Below are 12,110 nucleotides of genomic sequence, written 5' to 3'. Positions count from 1 at the left end.
TCTTCCTGAGAAGGAAAGGAGATGAGAGCATACTCATTGTATTAATAAGGTCAGGTTAAGGAAACCTTGTTTTTTTGTTTTTTTTTCTATGCAGTGAGTAGAAATAAATAAGAATTAGAGAGGACTAGAGCTACAAGCAAAAAATATATAGTTTTTTTTAATTTTGGAAAAAAGGCTCCATTCACGTTTTTGCGACTTGTCATGCAACTTTGGACACATAATGTCGTGTGACAAGCCGGAGGACATGTATTTTAGTGGAAGCCATTCAAATCTATGCAACCTAAAGCTGCAATGAATTGAAAAATGTTCCTGAGCTACTTTGATGCAACCTGAGTGCCATCCACTGCAATGTAAACACTCAAAAGTTGCACCTGAATGTTGTGAACGTGACATTTGTCCGACTGCAGAGACACTCCCAGTCACATGTCTGTCTTTTGACCCCCGCCAAAGTCGCATCAAAGTTTCAATGGAAGTTACATTTTTTTTGTAGTTGCACAAGCCTCATTATAGGCTTACCCAGGGGTTGACAAATTTGCTTGGAATCTAGGAGCCAGCTAAAAAAGTTAGGAGCCGGGTCCGTGACGGCGATCTGGACCTGTCCCTGGCCTGACATGGAGACAAGTGAGGGGAAGATAGCCCCAAGCCCCTCACCTGTCTCCAAGTCATTGCCCCCCATAGCTCTTAGAGGGACATTTTATTTATTTTTTTCAAATGACAATTTTTTTTTAAATTGCATTTTAGTGTAAATTGAGATGTGAGGTCTCTCTGACCCCAGATCTCATATACAAGAGGACCTGTCATGCTTTTTTCTATTACAAGGGATTTTTACATTCCTTGTAATAGGAACAAAAGTGACATTTTTTTTTTTTTTTAAAGAACAGTGAAAAAAATAAAAATAAAAGTTAAAATAAAAAAAAAATACAGAGACCTCCTCTGTAACTTAAAAAGTGCAACCTGTAGAATTTTTTAAATGTCGCCTATGGAGATTTTAAAGGGTAAAAGTTTGTCGCCATTCGATGAGCGGGCGCAATTTTGAAGCATGACATGTTTGGTATCGATTTACTCTACGCAACATTATCTTTCACAATATTAAAAAAAATTGGGCTAACTTTACTGTTGTCTTATTTTTTTTTTTTTATTAAATACATTTTCCCCAAAAAAGTGCGCTTGTAAGTCCGCTGTGCAAATACGGTGTGACAGACAGTATTGCAACGACCACCATTTTATTCTCTAGGGTGTTAGAATAAAATATATATATAATTTTTAGGGGTTCTGAGTAAAGGGAAGGAAGATAGGCTGGCAGGCAGGGAAAATTAGCATTGCATCCATTAGCATTGCTGGTTGTAATTCCAACGGCCACCACAAGAGGGCGCCAGATTACAGAAGGAACCATAGGATCGTAGAAGGCCTCAAAGCCGGGGGCTAAATTACCGGCCGGCGGCGGCGCGGCCCGACGCGATCGCGCCGGGGGGGGCCGCGGAGACAGCATACCCCCAGCTGTGCTGCCCCAGGCGCCAGGTCTGGAATTCTAGTTGCAAATGCGACCGGGCGCCCGGGTTTTGTCGAGCCCTGGGCTTACCTATAGGTAAATGTTAATTATGGAAGTTTACTTCCACCTTAAAGTGTTACTAAACCCACAAAAGTAAAATCAGTCTGTATATGCAATAAAGCATGCTTGTTGTACTCACTGTGGAACCTAAGGGGTTAATCCTCTGCATTGTGTAAAAAGGCTGTTTGATTCTGTATGCACAGGTCCGAATAAGATAATTACTGGAGTCAGGCTGCACATACTCCGTTTGGTGTGTATTGCTAGAGATTTTTATTTATTTTTTCATGGGAGACTGCATGTTTTTCTTTATCATACATTATGGGACACAGAGCCTAAGTTAATAACTTAATGGGTATATAGGCACCTTCAGGTGATGGACACCCTTCCTCCTTCCAGGAGCACAGTTTTTTTTTTTTTTGCCAGTGTCTAAGGTGTTGGTCACGAGTGAAGATGTGCTCTGAGGAGCTAAATGAGGGATCCATGCTGGATTTAAATAGCCTCCATAGACCGGATCCATCCAAAGTGCCACTGAGGCCAAAGTGGGTGGTACCCGGGCCTTGTATCTGAAACACAAGGTTTTGCCTGTAACGCCTCTTTGCAGGGCTAGACCCCGGGACCCAGAGCTTTGGTCATGCTACATTACCTAAAAGATTTTTCTGGTGGGGTGCTTTTTACAAGCACTCCAAAGGAGTGGAACCCCTGATAAAAAGGGACCCGGTCCTTGAAGGTGTGCTAAACGCAGCCCGCTGGGATGGGTGAAGGTTGGATTGACTGTTAATTCAGCAAATCCTGCGGTGGGGATAATGTAAGGGAAGAAACGTAGGCACTAAAAAGTCCACATATGCTTTCTTCCTTAAGGGAAAAAAATGTTGTCATGCCTTAAAATCTGCACATACCTTAAAGTGGTTGTAAACCCTTACAAACCACTTTGACCTACAGGTAAGCCTAGATTAAGGCTTACCTGTAGGTCCAAGAAATATCTCCCAACCTATACGGTTTAGGAGATATTTGCCCGAAGACGGGCACCGCTGTCTACGGCGCATGTGCCGTAGACAGCGGCGCGCAGGCGCACTGAGCGTGGCATCCTCGATAACGAAGATGCCGCGCAATGCCGTGTGTCTCGGCTCCCGTGCGCATGCACGGGAGTGACGTCATTGCGCCTTCACCGATTGACAGCGGCGGAGCTGCGAGACCCACCGAGAAGATGGATGCGGCGGACTACAGGGGACAGCGGTGACTTCGCTGGCTCCTGTGTCAGGTAAGTGACACATAATGGGCTACTATGCGATGCATAGTAGTCCATTATGCTTTGCCTTTGCAGGGAATGAAAGAGGAAGTAAACCCATCAGGGTTTACTTCCTCTTTAATCTGTTGTCTTCCCTTCAGCTCAGTCTGTGTGTGGCCGCAGAAGCTTGTGCAGGGGAATTCCTCTCAAGGTAAGAGATCTGCCATGCTTTTCTCCCCCCTGAAGGGACCAGGAGGGTTAGGGAAACAGCAGTGGTTGTTACAAGGGGGGTAATACCCCTCCCCTCCACGGGGGGTGCGGAGGTCCCGTTTTTCTGCCTCAATAGTTGATTTCCTTTGCCTGCTGTGTCATGGGCTCTGCCTCCCCCCTTGTGTTGGGTCTGTGGCCCTCAGCGCGGAAATAATTTTCAAATGAAAAGGAGGGGGCAGGTTTACGAAGGGGGCAGGGCCTTGGCACGGCACTGTGCAACGTCCATGAGGACTCACAGAGGCTTAAGGATCAGCTGAAGCAGGCAGTCTACACTGGGACACAGGAGCAGTGGGGCAGGTAAGGGCTGCAAGTGGCATTCCTGATACGGGAAGGACATTTTTTTTTCCCAGCACTAGGCTGAACTTAATAGCAGCATTACTGTCATGACTATGTTCAGTGATTAGTGCAATTTAATAGTGCCTCTGCTTTTGTGCTTAAGACTATGTGCACCAAAAAGACACCAAAAACCAAAGATTTCACTCCCAGGCGTTAGTAAACTCCTCCTCCTACAAGCTTTAACCAGGCATTGATAGACGTCACAAGACTGCTATATACTGCTGATGAGAAACCGTATTTATCAGTTTATATTTACTAAAATAATTGCTTTTCCATGTTCTGTGTACTGTGGGAGACCAGATATAGTGAATGTATGGCCTTGGGTTTAGGAACACTTTAAAGCCTTGCATTGCCTCTGTTGGAAGGAACATACTATAACATCTTGTAAGTCGTGCAATAATCAATTATTTCTTCCTGTCTTGTAGATTTTCCTTAAATCCTAACTAAATTTGCTACATGCTGCCTTTGTTTGATTCCCCCCTTCCCCCACCTTAAATTCACCTTTGAAAAAAATGGATTACATGTTTACGCTGCCATGAAATAATCTTTACTAACACACTGAAATATTTGAATAAATGGCCTTAGACTGTGTGTTGGTTTTCTTTCTTTATAACTGAGCAAAAGTAGTAAGAAAATGGCAGCACGCCTGTTTTGCCAACATCAGCGGTTTTCAGCAGGCAATGGCTGTATGTGTTTATAACAATATAGAATACGATGATAGATGTTTTCTGCATGTGCTTGGATTACTTGTGTATTGTAAACAAATTTTAAATCTCTTTTAACAGCTGAACCCTCATGTGAGTGCCTTTCAGAAAAGATTTGTTGGTGAAGTAAAGAAGTGTGAAGAGTTGGAAAGAATATTAGGTGGGTAGTGAAAATATTAATGTTTGGGTTTTGTGATATGCATGCACTACTGCTTGCTTCGTTTCGTGCTTTATATATCTTAGATGGGTTTGGCAACTGCATACGTAACCACTTCCCGACCGCCTCATGCAGATATACTGCAGCAGAATCACGTACCTGTACATTGCCCTTTAAGAGGCGGCTTGCGGGGACGCCGGGAGCTCTGTGAGCGTGATCGCAGGTCCTGCGGACTCTCTGCCCGCGGGGATACCCACAATCGTCTCACAGAGAGGAAGAACTGGGAAATGCTAATGTAAACGAGCATTTCCCTGTTCTGCCTAGTGACAGGCCACTGATCACAGCTCCCTGTGATCAGGAGCGGTGATCAGTGTCATGTCACACACAGCCCCTTCCTCCACAGTTAGAATCACTCCCTAGGACACACTTAATCCCTGCAGCGCCACCTAGTGGTTAACCCCTTCACTACCAGTCACATTTACACAGTAATCGGTGCATTTTTAATTGCCCTGATTACTGTATAAATGTGAATGGTCCCAAAATGGTGTCACATGTGTCTGTGCTCCATAATGTCACAGTCAGGATAAAAATCACTGATCGCCGCCATTACTAGTAAAAAAAATAGAAAAAAATCATTAATAAAAATGCCATAAAACTATCCTCAAGAACTATGCGCGAATGTTATAGCGTCTACAAATCTATAAATGCTTATTGCCTTTTTATTTATTTTTTTACCAAAAATATGTAGAATGCGTATTGGCCTAAACTGATATATTTTTTGGGGTATATTTATTATAGCAAAAAGTAAAAACTAGCTTTTTTTTATTTTATTTTTTTTCAAAATTGTTGCTCCTTTTTTTTGTTTTGTTTATAACGCAGAAAAATAAAACCCACAGATGTGATCAATTACCACCAAAAGAAAACTCTATTTGTTGGAAAAAAAAAGGACGTCAAATTTGTTTGGGAGCCACGTCACACGGCCGGTCTTTGGCCAGCCCAATGGTCCGGGGCTTAAGTGGTTAAAATGAGTAGGGAATATCTAAGCAAAATTCAAGAGTACCTGATCAGACATAAGTTATTAGATGTAATAAATTATGATTTGCATTAAAAAAAAGGATCTGAACTATGGAAGCTGTATTCAAAAACAAACCAAAGTCACTAGCATTACCTGTAGGCTCTCTGTAGCTGATCATTCCTCTATTACTAACTTTACCAAGCTTTGATCTGCATTTGAAGGAGAGCTGAAGTTACAGTGCGCCCATAACAAGTATGAGCCGGCAACTTGACAGCTTCTGCATATTATAGCATCATAGCAGTAACATCATTCAAAATACTGACGTGTTTCGACCTAAGCCTTTATCATCATCATAGAGCTGAAGTTGCACTCTACAGACCTTAGTGTGAAGAGCTGATTGGAGGGAAGGGACGCACCCCCTTCACACAGCACATATGAACAAATAGGAACAGAGCTGAGGCTGTCAATCAGCTGGAGTTCCCTTACCTACGGTATCTTTTTTTTTTTTTTTTTTTTTTTTTTTTGTGGTGTCAGGAAAACCTTGTCAGTAGTGAATCATGTTCATAGCAGAGGAAGGACACAGCAGACAGAAGTACACACTAGAGGGATGGGCTTTAATCATATTTAATATCTGAGGTTTACAGCCACTTTGAAGACCTGGATTTTTAACCTTCCCTGTGCTCTCCATAACTAGAAAATAATTTTTTGGCTTGGGTTACATTTTATGATGTGTTCAGACAGGATTATATTGTTTTTTTTTTCTTGTAATCTGAATAAAGCTACACAGGGAGAAAACTTTCAGTTCATGCCAGTCACAACAGACCATTTCCACTTTGTACATGAATTTCTGCTGCGTCACATGAAAGTAATCTTCTACATAAAACAAAGTGCAAATGTCTCGCTTGTTACATTTTAGTAAAGGGATCGCTGTGTGCTAATGTTTTTCCTGCTGGAAATCACATGTTTAATCCTATCTTCTATAACAAGCGTATGCTCTCTTATCATTAAAACTGCACATAGCAACCTCACCCAAGCAATAATAGAATAAGGTATTCTAAATATAACCATACACAGAAGAAAATGTATGTCAAGCGTTGGAAGGTTTCATTGCTGTTTTTATTAACTTAAATGGCTTATAGCTAGATCGATGCAAATTTTTGAGATCATTTTTTGTTAATTTATTTTGCTTTGTTTTCCCCTGTCCTCATTTGTGATTTTGTTTTAATAATAATGTGCAGTGTGAGCTAACATACTGTTTTTTTTTGGATCTTTTGCAAATGTGTTTTTGCTGTCCTTTCTTACATGTACCCAACTTGCTGTGCTGTGTTGGGGTGTGTTTGTGTTTTTTTTTTTTTTTTTTTTTTTTTTTTTAATCTCCAGGCCTATCGAATCTTCATTTTTCCATCTCTTTTATGTATTGAGAAAAGAGAAGTATCTGCATATGTAATTGCTATGTATGCAACAATGTTAAATAGAGGAGCCCCTGTTTTAGGTTACCTAGTATCTGTTTTAAAAAAATATATATTATAAATATGACTTCGCTTTTCTGCTTGCTATTTTAAAATTTGCTGGCCCGGAGAAAACCAAGCTTCACATTAAACTACCGCTAATGTAGTTTTTTGCTCTTCTCTACATCTGCTGCACATCCAATAAAAAGTCACTTCTCTTTAGATGGCCTTATGGTGTAAACTTCAGCTCTATGGTGGCACCAGAATTACCACCTTTTTATTATGGTGCCACCACTACAGATCAGTGGAACTGTTGGTCGTTGTGAGCAACATGGCAGTACTTTTTATTTTATTTTTTTTTTAAAGTAAAACTCATTTTCAAAGGACTGACAAAAAAAAAATTTGGCTTGGCTTCCACTTTTTTAAACCCCCCCTCATTTCATTTTGCGAAAAGAGAGGAATTTTCAGTTACATTTGATATTCTAATGTGTAATGCCTATAGTTGACCTTAAGGGGATTTAGTTCTGTCCTCTTCCCTTTTTTTTTTTTTTTTTTTACGCTTACATTTGTTGTACTATGCACAGTTCAGTGTAATAAAAATAGTTACATTCTGAAAATTAGGGGCCTACCAAAGGTTAGTTTAGTGTGGTTCATCACTATTTATATTGGAAAAAATGAAAAGATAAAGAATGCATTCAAAAAATAAATACTATAAAGGCTATTGTGAATAAGAAGCTGAGCTCCTTAATTTTTATGTTTATACTTCACCCTTTCATTGTACTTGTTCATTTTCATAACAGGGTACCTGGTTTTGGAAATCAAGAAAGCAGACATTCCAGTTCCAGAAGGAAATATGTTGCCAGCAGCCCCCCTTCCAAAACACGTGCTAGAAATTCAGGTAACTCTCACAAGATTGCATCATATGCATTTATTATGTAAGCATCACAGGACCTATTGTAAGAAAAGGCATAGGTAAATTGCACCCTATAATTTCCTCAAATAAAAGTATTTTAATGCATTTAAAATATTGCAAACCCTATACACGGTGTGTTTTGTGTATATATACAGTTCGGTCCATATATATTTGGACACAGATAAAAAACTTTTTCGAGCTATACTTTATATAATGGATATGGGCTGAAAGTGCACACTCTTAGGTTTAATTTGAGGGTATGTACATCCAAATCAGAAGAAGGGTTTGAGAATTACAGCTCTTAAGAATAGCCACCCCCCCCCCCCCCCCCTTTTTTTCAAGGGACCAAAAGTAATTGGACAATTGAATCAAAAGTTTTTTTCATGGCCAGGTGTGGGCTACTCCTCCTCCTTCCTTATTTCTTCATCAGTTAAGCAGGTAAAAGGTCTGGAGTTGATTCCAAGTGTGGTATTTGGAATATATTCCTGTGAACCTACATCATGCGTTCAAAGGAGCTGTCCATGCAAGTGAAATGGGCTGGTGTAAGGCTTCAAAAACAAAATAAATACATTAGAGAGATAGCAGGCAGAGATAACATTAGGAGAGGCCAAATCAACAGTTTGGTACATTCTGAGGAAACAAGAACACACTGGTAAGCTCAGCAACATAAAAAGGCTTGGATGTCAAAAATCCATTTACAACATCCAGACAAGTGTAGGACACTCTCCAGGAGGTGGGTGTATCATTGTCAAAGTCTACAATCAAGAGAAGACTTCACGAGAGAAAATACAGAGGGTTTACCACAAGGTGCAAACCATTCATAAGCCTGAAGAATAGAAAAGCCAGACCAGTTCTGCAAAAGCTTTGTTTGGCCGGATGAAAGGAAGTTACATCTGTACCAGAATTACGGGAAGAAAAAAGTGTGGAGAAGACTTGGAAGAGCTCATTATCCAAAGCACACAACATCATCTGTAAAACCTGATGGAGGCAGTGTTATGGCATGGGCATGCTCGGCTTCCCGTGGCACTGGGTCATTGGTTTTTATTGATGATGAAGCAGCCAGGAAAATTCTGCAGTGTTTAAAGATCTACTGTCAGCCCAGATAAATTAAAGCGTTTAAAAGAACATTGTGAGCGGATAGGCCATTTATTGCAGATAAGACGTGCTATGCATCTTTGGCAATAACTGCTTGTTCTCAGTCTTCTTTAAAATGTACCCTGGGCATGTTCAGCATGGGGTACATTCTTGGCATGGTGTAACCACAAAGTTACGTCATCCCATGCAAACCAACAAAAACAACCAAAGAAAAAACACTTGGAAAAAAGCAAGGGAGAATCTGAGCCTGGTGAAGGTCCTCGCGTATGTTTGAGTGGAGGTGAATATTTTTGGCTTTAGTACTGCTTTAGAATATTAATAAAACCTACGGTAACTGCAGCCAAAATTATTAACCTTAAAAATCAGCGCAAGGGACATAACTCAGTCAGTAGGATGTGTCACTTGTGCTGATACCTCTTCTTCTGTTAGGTGAAATCCTCTGTCCATGCCCCTGATCCAACCCCACCACTGTAATCTTCCTTTGTGGCAGGGGTTAATAGAAACAGAAACCCTGGTACGGTTGCTCAAGTCTAGCCGCTGGGCAGGTGATGGAGAATTAAAGCCAAAAATACTCCAGTGTGGGGGGGTTAATAAAACTAAGGGCTGTCACAGGCTATCAAGAGTGCCCCAGTATGGCCACCCTTTCCACTCTTCTCCACTGTTCATAGAAGCTGTACAGTTACTACAGCTTCTGTGAATGGAAATGGATAAATGCAGGACAAGCAAATGATTTGATAGGACTGCTCCTCCATTCATAGATTTGTTTTATTCGTAGAAGTTGAAGTACAGCTATGAATGGCAGACTTGAGCAGAAAGGGCATAGTCGGGCACTCTTGATGAGAACCCGTGAAAGCCCCTTAGTTCTTTTAACCTCCACCGCTCTGCAGATGAGCATTTTTGGCTTTAGTCCTCTGTCATCTGCATAGTGGCTAGACATGGGCAACCCGTACCAGGGTTTCTTGTAAAAGGACTTGAAACTTGCCGTTTGCCAAATTAAATATTCCGCATTGAGTGCCATTTGTACACAAATCCTTCTTCATCAGTGTCAGCTCTGGAGGAGTCATCCGTAAGTCACGCTTTCATTAAAGTACATTACCGTTTTTATAGCTGATGGTCTTGTTTACAAATACAGAGCAGAACATTGATTTAGGCTCGGTTCACACAGGGGCGACACGATTTCAGGACGACTTTGTGAGGCAACTTGGAGACGACTTGAACACGACTTAGACACGACCTGGGGCGACTTACAAGTCTCCCCAGGCCAGGCGACATTTGCCGTGGCCAATCGGAGAATGAGCTCTGAAGGGGGAACTCCACGCCAAATTTATGAAAAAAAATTGGCATGGGTTCCCCCTCCGAGAGCATACCAGGCCCTTAGGTCTGGTATGGATTCCAAGGGGAACCCCCTATGCCGTGCGGCCCCCCCCAACCCAAAGCACCTTGTCCCCATGTTGATGAGGACAAGGGCCTCTTCCCGACAACCCTGGCCGTTGGTTGTCGGGGTCTGCGGGTGGGGGGCTTATCGGAATCCGGGAGCCCCCTTTAATAAGGGGGCCCCCGGATACCCGCCCCCCCACCCTATGTGAATGAGTATGGGGTACAATGTACCCCTACCCATTCACCTGTAAAATAAAGTACAAAAAAAAACACAACACACAAGATAAAATAGTTTATTGCACAGCTTCGGGGGTCTTCCGTCTTCGGGGGTCTTCTCGCCGGACTCCTCCGCTATCTTCTTCTAGCTCTTTTGCTAGCGGAGGAGCCCGGCTTTCTTCCTCGCCGCCCTCTTCTTCCGACTTCGGGGGTCTTGTCCCCCTCTTCGGTTCTTCTGCCGGGCCACCGCGCCTTCTTATAGCTCTTTTACAGGCGGTGGCCCGGTCTTCTGTCGCCTTCTTCTTCTCCTGGAGATGTTGCTCGTCCCCACCCCTTTTCCTGGCTGGCCGGGTAGCGTGCTCGGATAAGGGTCTGGTATGGATCTGGGGGGGGACCCCACGCCGTTTTTTCGGCGTAGGGGGTTCCCCTTGGAATCCATACCAGACCTAAGGGCCTGGTATGCTCTCGGAGGGGGAACCCACGCCAATTTTTTTTCATAAATTTGGCATGGAGTTCCCCCTTCAGAGCTAATAACTCTGTCAAAGTCGCCTCCGTATAGACAGAGATCCGACTTGGAGGCGACCTCCATTGAAATCAATGGGTACAAGTCGCCTACAAGTTGGATTGAAGTAGTACAGGAACTTCTTTTGAATTTGGAGCGACTTCAGTAGCATGCATTAAGACGGCTCTCATTCACTTACATTGATTTTTAAATGTTGTCCGACCTGAGGCGACTAGGGGCGACCTGAAGTCAGATCTGAGTCGCCCCTGTGTGAACCGAGCCTTAAGGGAAGGGTTTTATTAAAGGAGATGGAAAGGTAGCAATTTTTTTTTTTTTTTTATTTTTTTTAACTTCATGCATTCTATGCATAAAGATAAAAAGCTGTGTGCAGCAGCCCCCCTCAGCCCCCCTAATACTTACCTGAGGCCCATCTCTATCCAGAGATGTCCATGACTACCTCAGCCATCTGGGACTCCCCTCTTCATTGGCTGAGACACAACAGCGACACCATTGACCCACACTGCTGTCAATCAAAGTTAGTTAGCCAATGAGAAGAAAGAGGGTGCGGGCCTGAACCGCAGCTCCATGTCTGAATGGATACACGGAGCTGCAGCTCGGCTTGGGTGCCCCCATAACAAGCTGCTGAGGTAGGGAGGGCCAGGAGACCCGAGAAGAGGAGGATCCAGGCTGCTCTGAGCAAAACCGACTGCACAGAGCAGTTAAGTATAAAACATCTTTGTTATTTTTATTGAAAAAAAAAAAAGACTGTACAATCGCTTTAATCATTAACATGCTTCTTACTCTACTACATTTTCTGTCTTCTAGGAACAGTTGCAGAAACTAGAATCTGAACTAAGGGAAGTAAATAAGAACAAGGAAAAGTTACAAAAAAACCTCCAGGAATTAACCGAGTATACTCACATGCTACGAGTAACCAAGGACTTTGTGCAGAAATCATCAGAGGTATTCATATATGAATATGCTATTCAGCCTTTTGCTAACTTTAACTTATTAAATGGCAACTCCACTTTAATGGAAAAGCTACACAAGCCATGTTGTAGATTAAAGCCTACGTGCAGTCAAAATAACGAAACCTTTAATTTCAGTGAAGGTTATTCGGAACTATGGGAGCTGCCACATGCGCTCATCAAGAGTGGCTGACTATCCAAACCTTTCCATTCAGCTCCTTTATTCATAGAATCTTCTGCTACTGCTCCTCCGGTCCCAGAGTATTTACAAAGGCCCTAGCACCTCTTCTTGCCCTTCTCAGAACTCAGAGCCTCCAAGACAGCAACTCTTTAGG

General features: G+C 42.4%; 1 protein-coding gene across 1 annotated transcript in view; it reads left to right on the top strand.

Moving 5' to 3' along the window:
• ATP6V0A2 (ATPase H+ transporting V0 subunit a2) overlaps positions 1–12,110 on the top strand; it is a gene marked incomplete in the record, with an annotated part of 78,906 nt that overhangs the window by 1,950 nt on the left and 64,846 nt on the right. The window contains 3 exon segments of the mRNA XM_077461855.1: positions 4,166–4,244; positions 7,505–7,602; positions 11,633–11,770. Coding sequence (XP_077317981.1) covers positions 4,166–4,244; positions 7,505–7,602; positions 11,633–11,770 — 315 coding nt within the window.

This window comes from Lithobates pipiens, unplaced genomic scaffold, assembly GCF_037356315.1.
Source record: "Lithobates pipiens isolate NorthernLeopardFrog02 unplaced genomic scaffold, aLitPip1_a1.2 Scaffold_3, whole genome shotgun sequence".
Classification (NCBI taxonomy): Eukaryota; Metazoa; Chordata; class Amphibia; order Anura; family Ranidae; genus Lithobates; species Lithobates pipiens.
The sequence above is the reverse complement of the archived record's forward strand: the minus strand, read 5'-3'. Positions and strand labels throughout refer to the sequence as shown.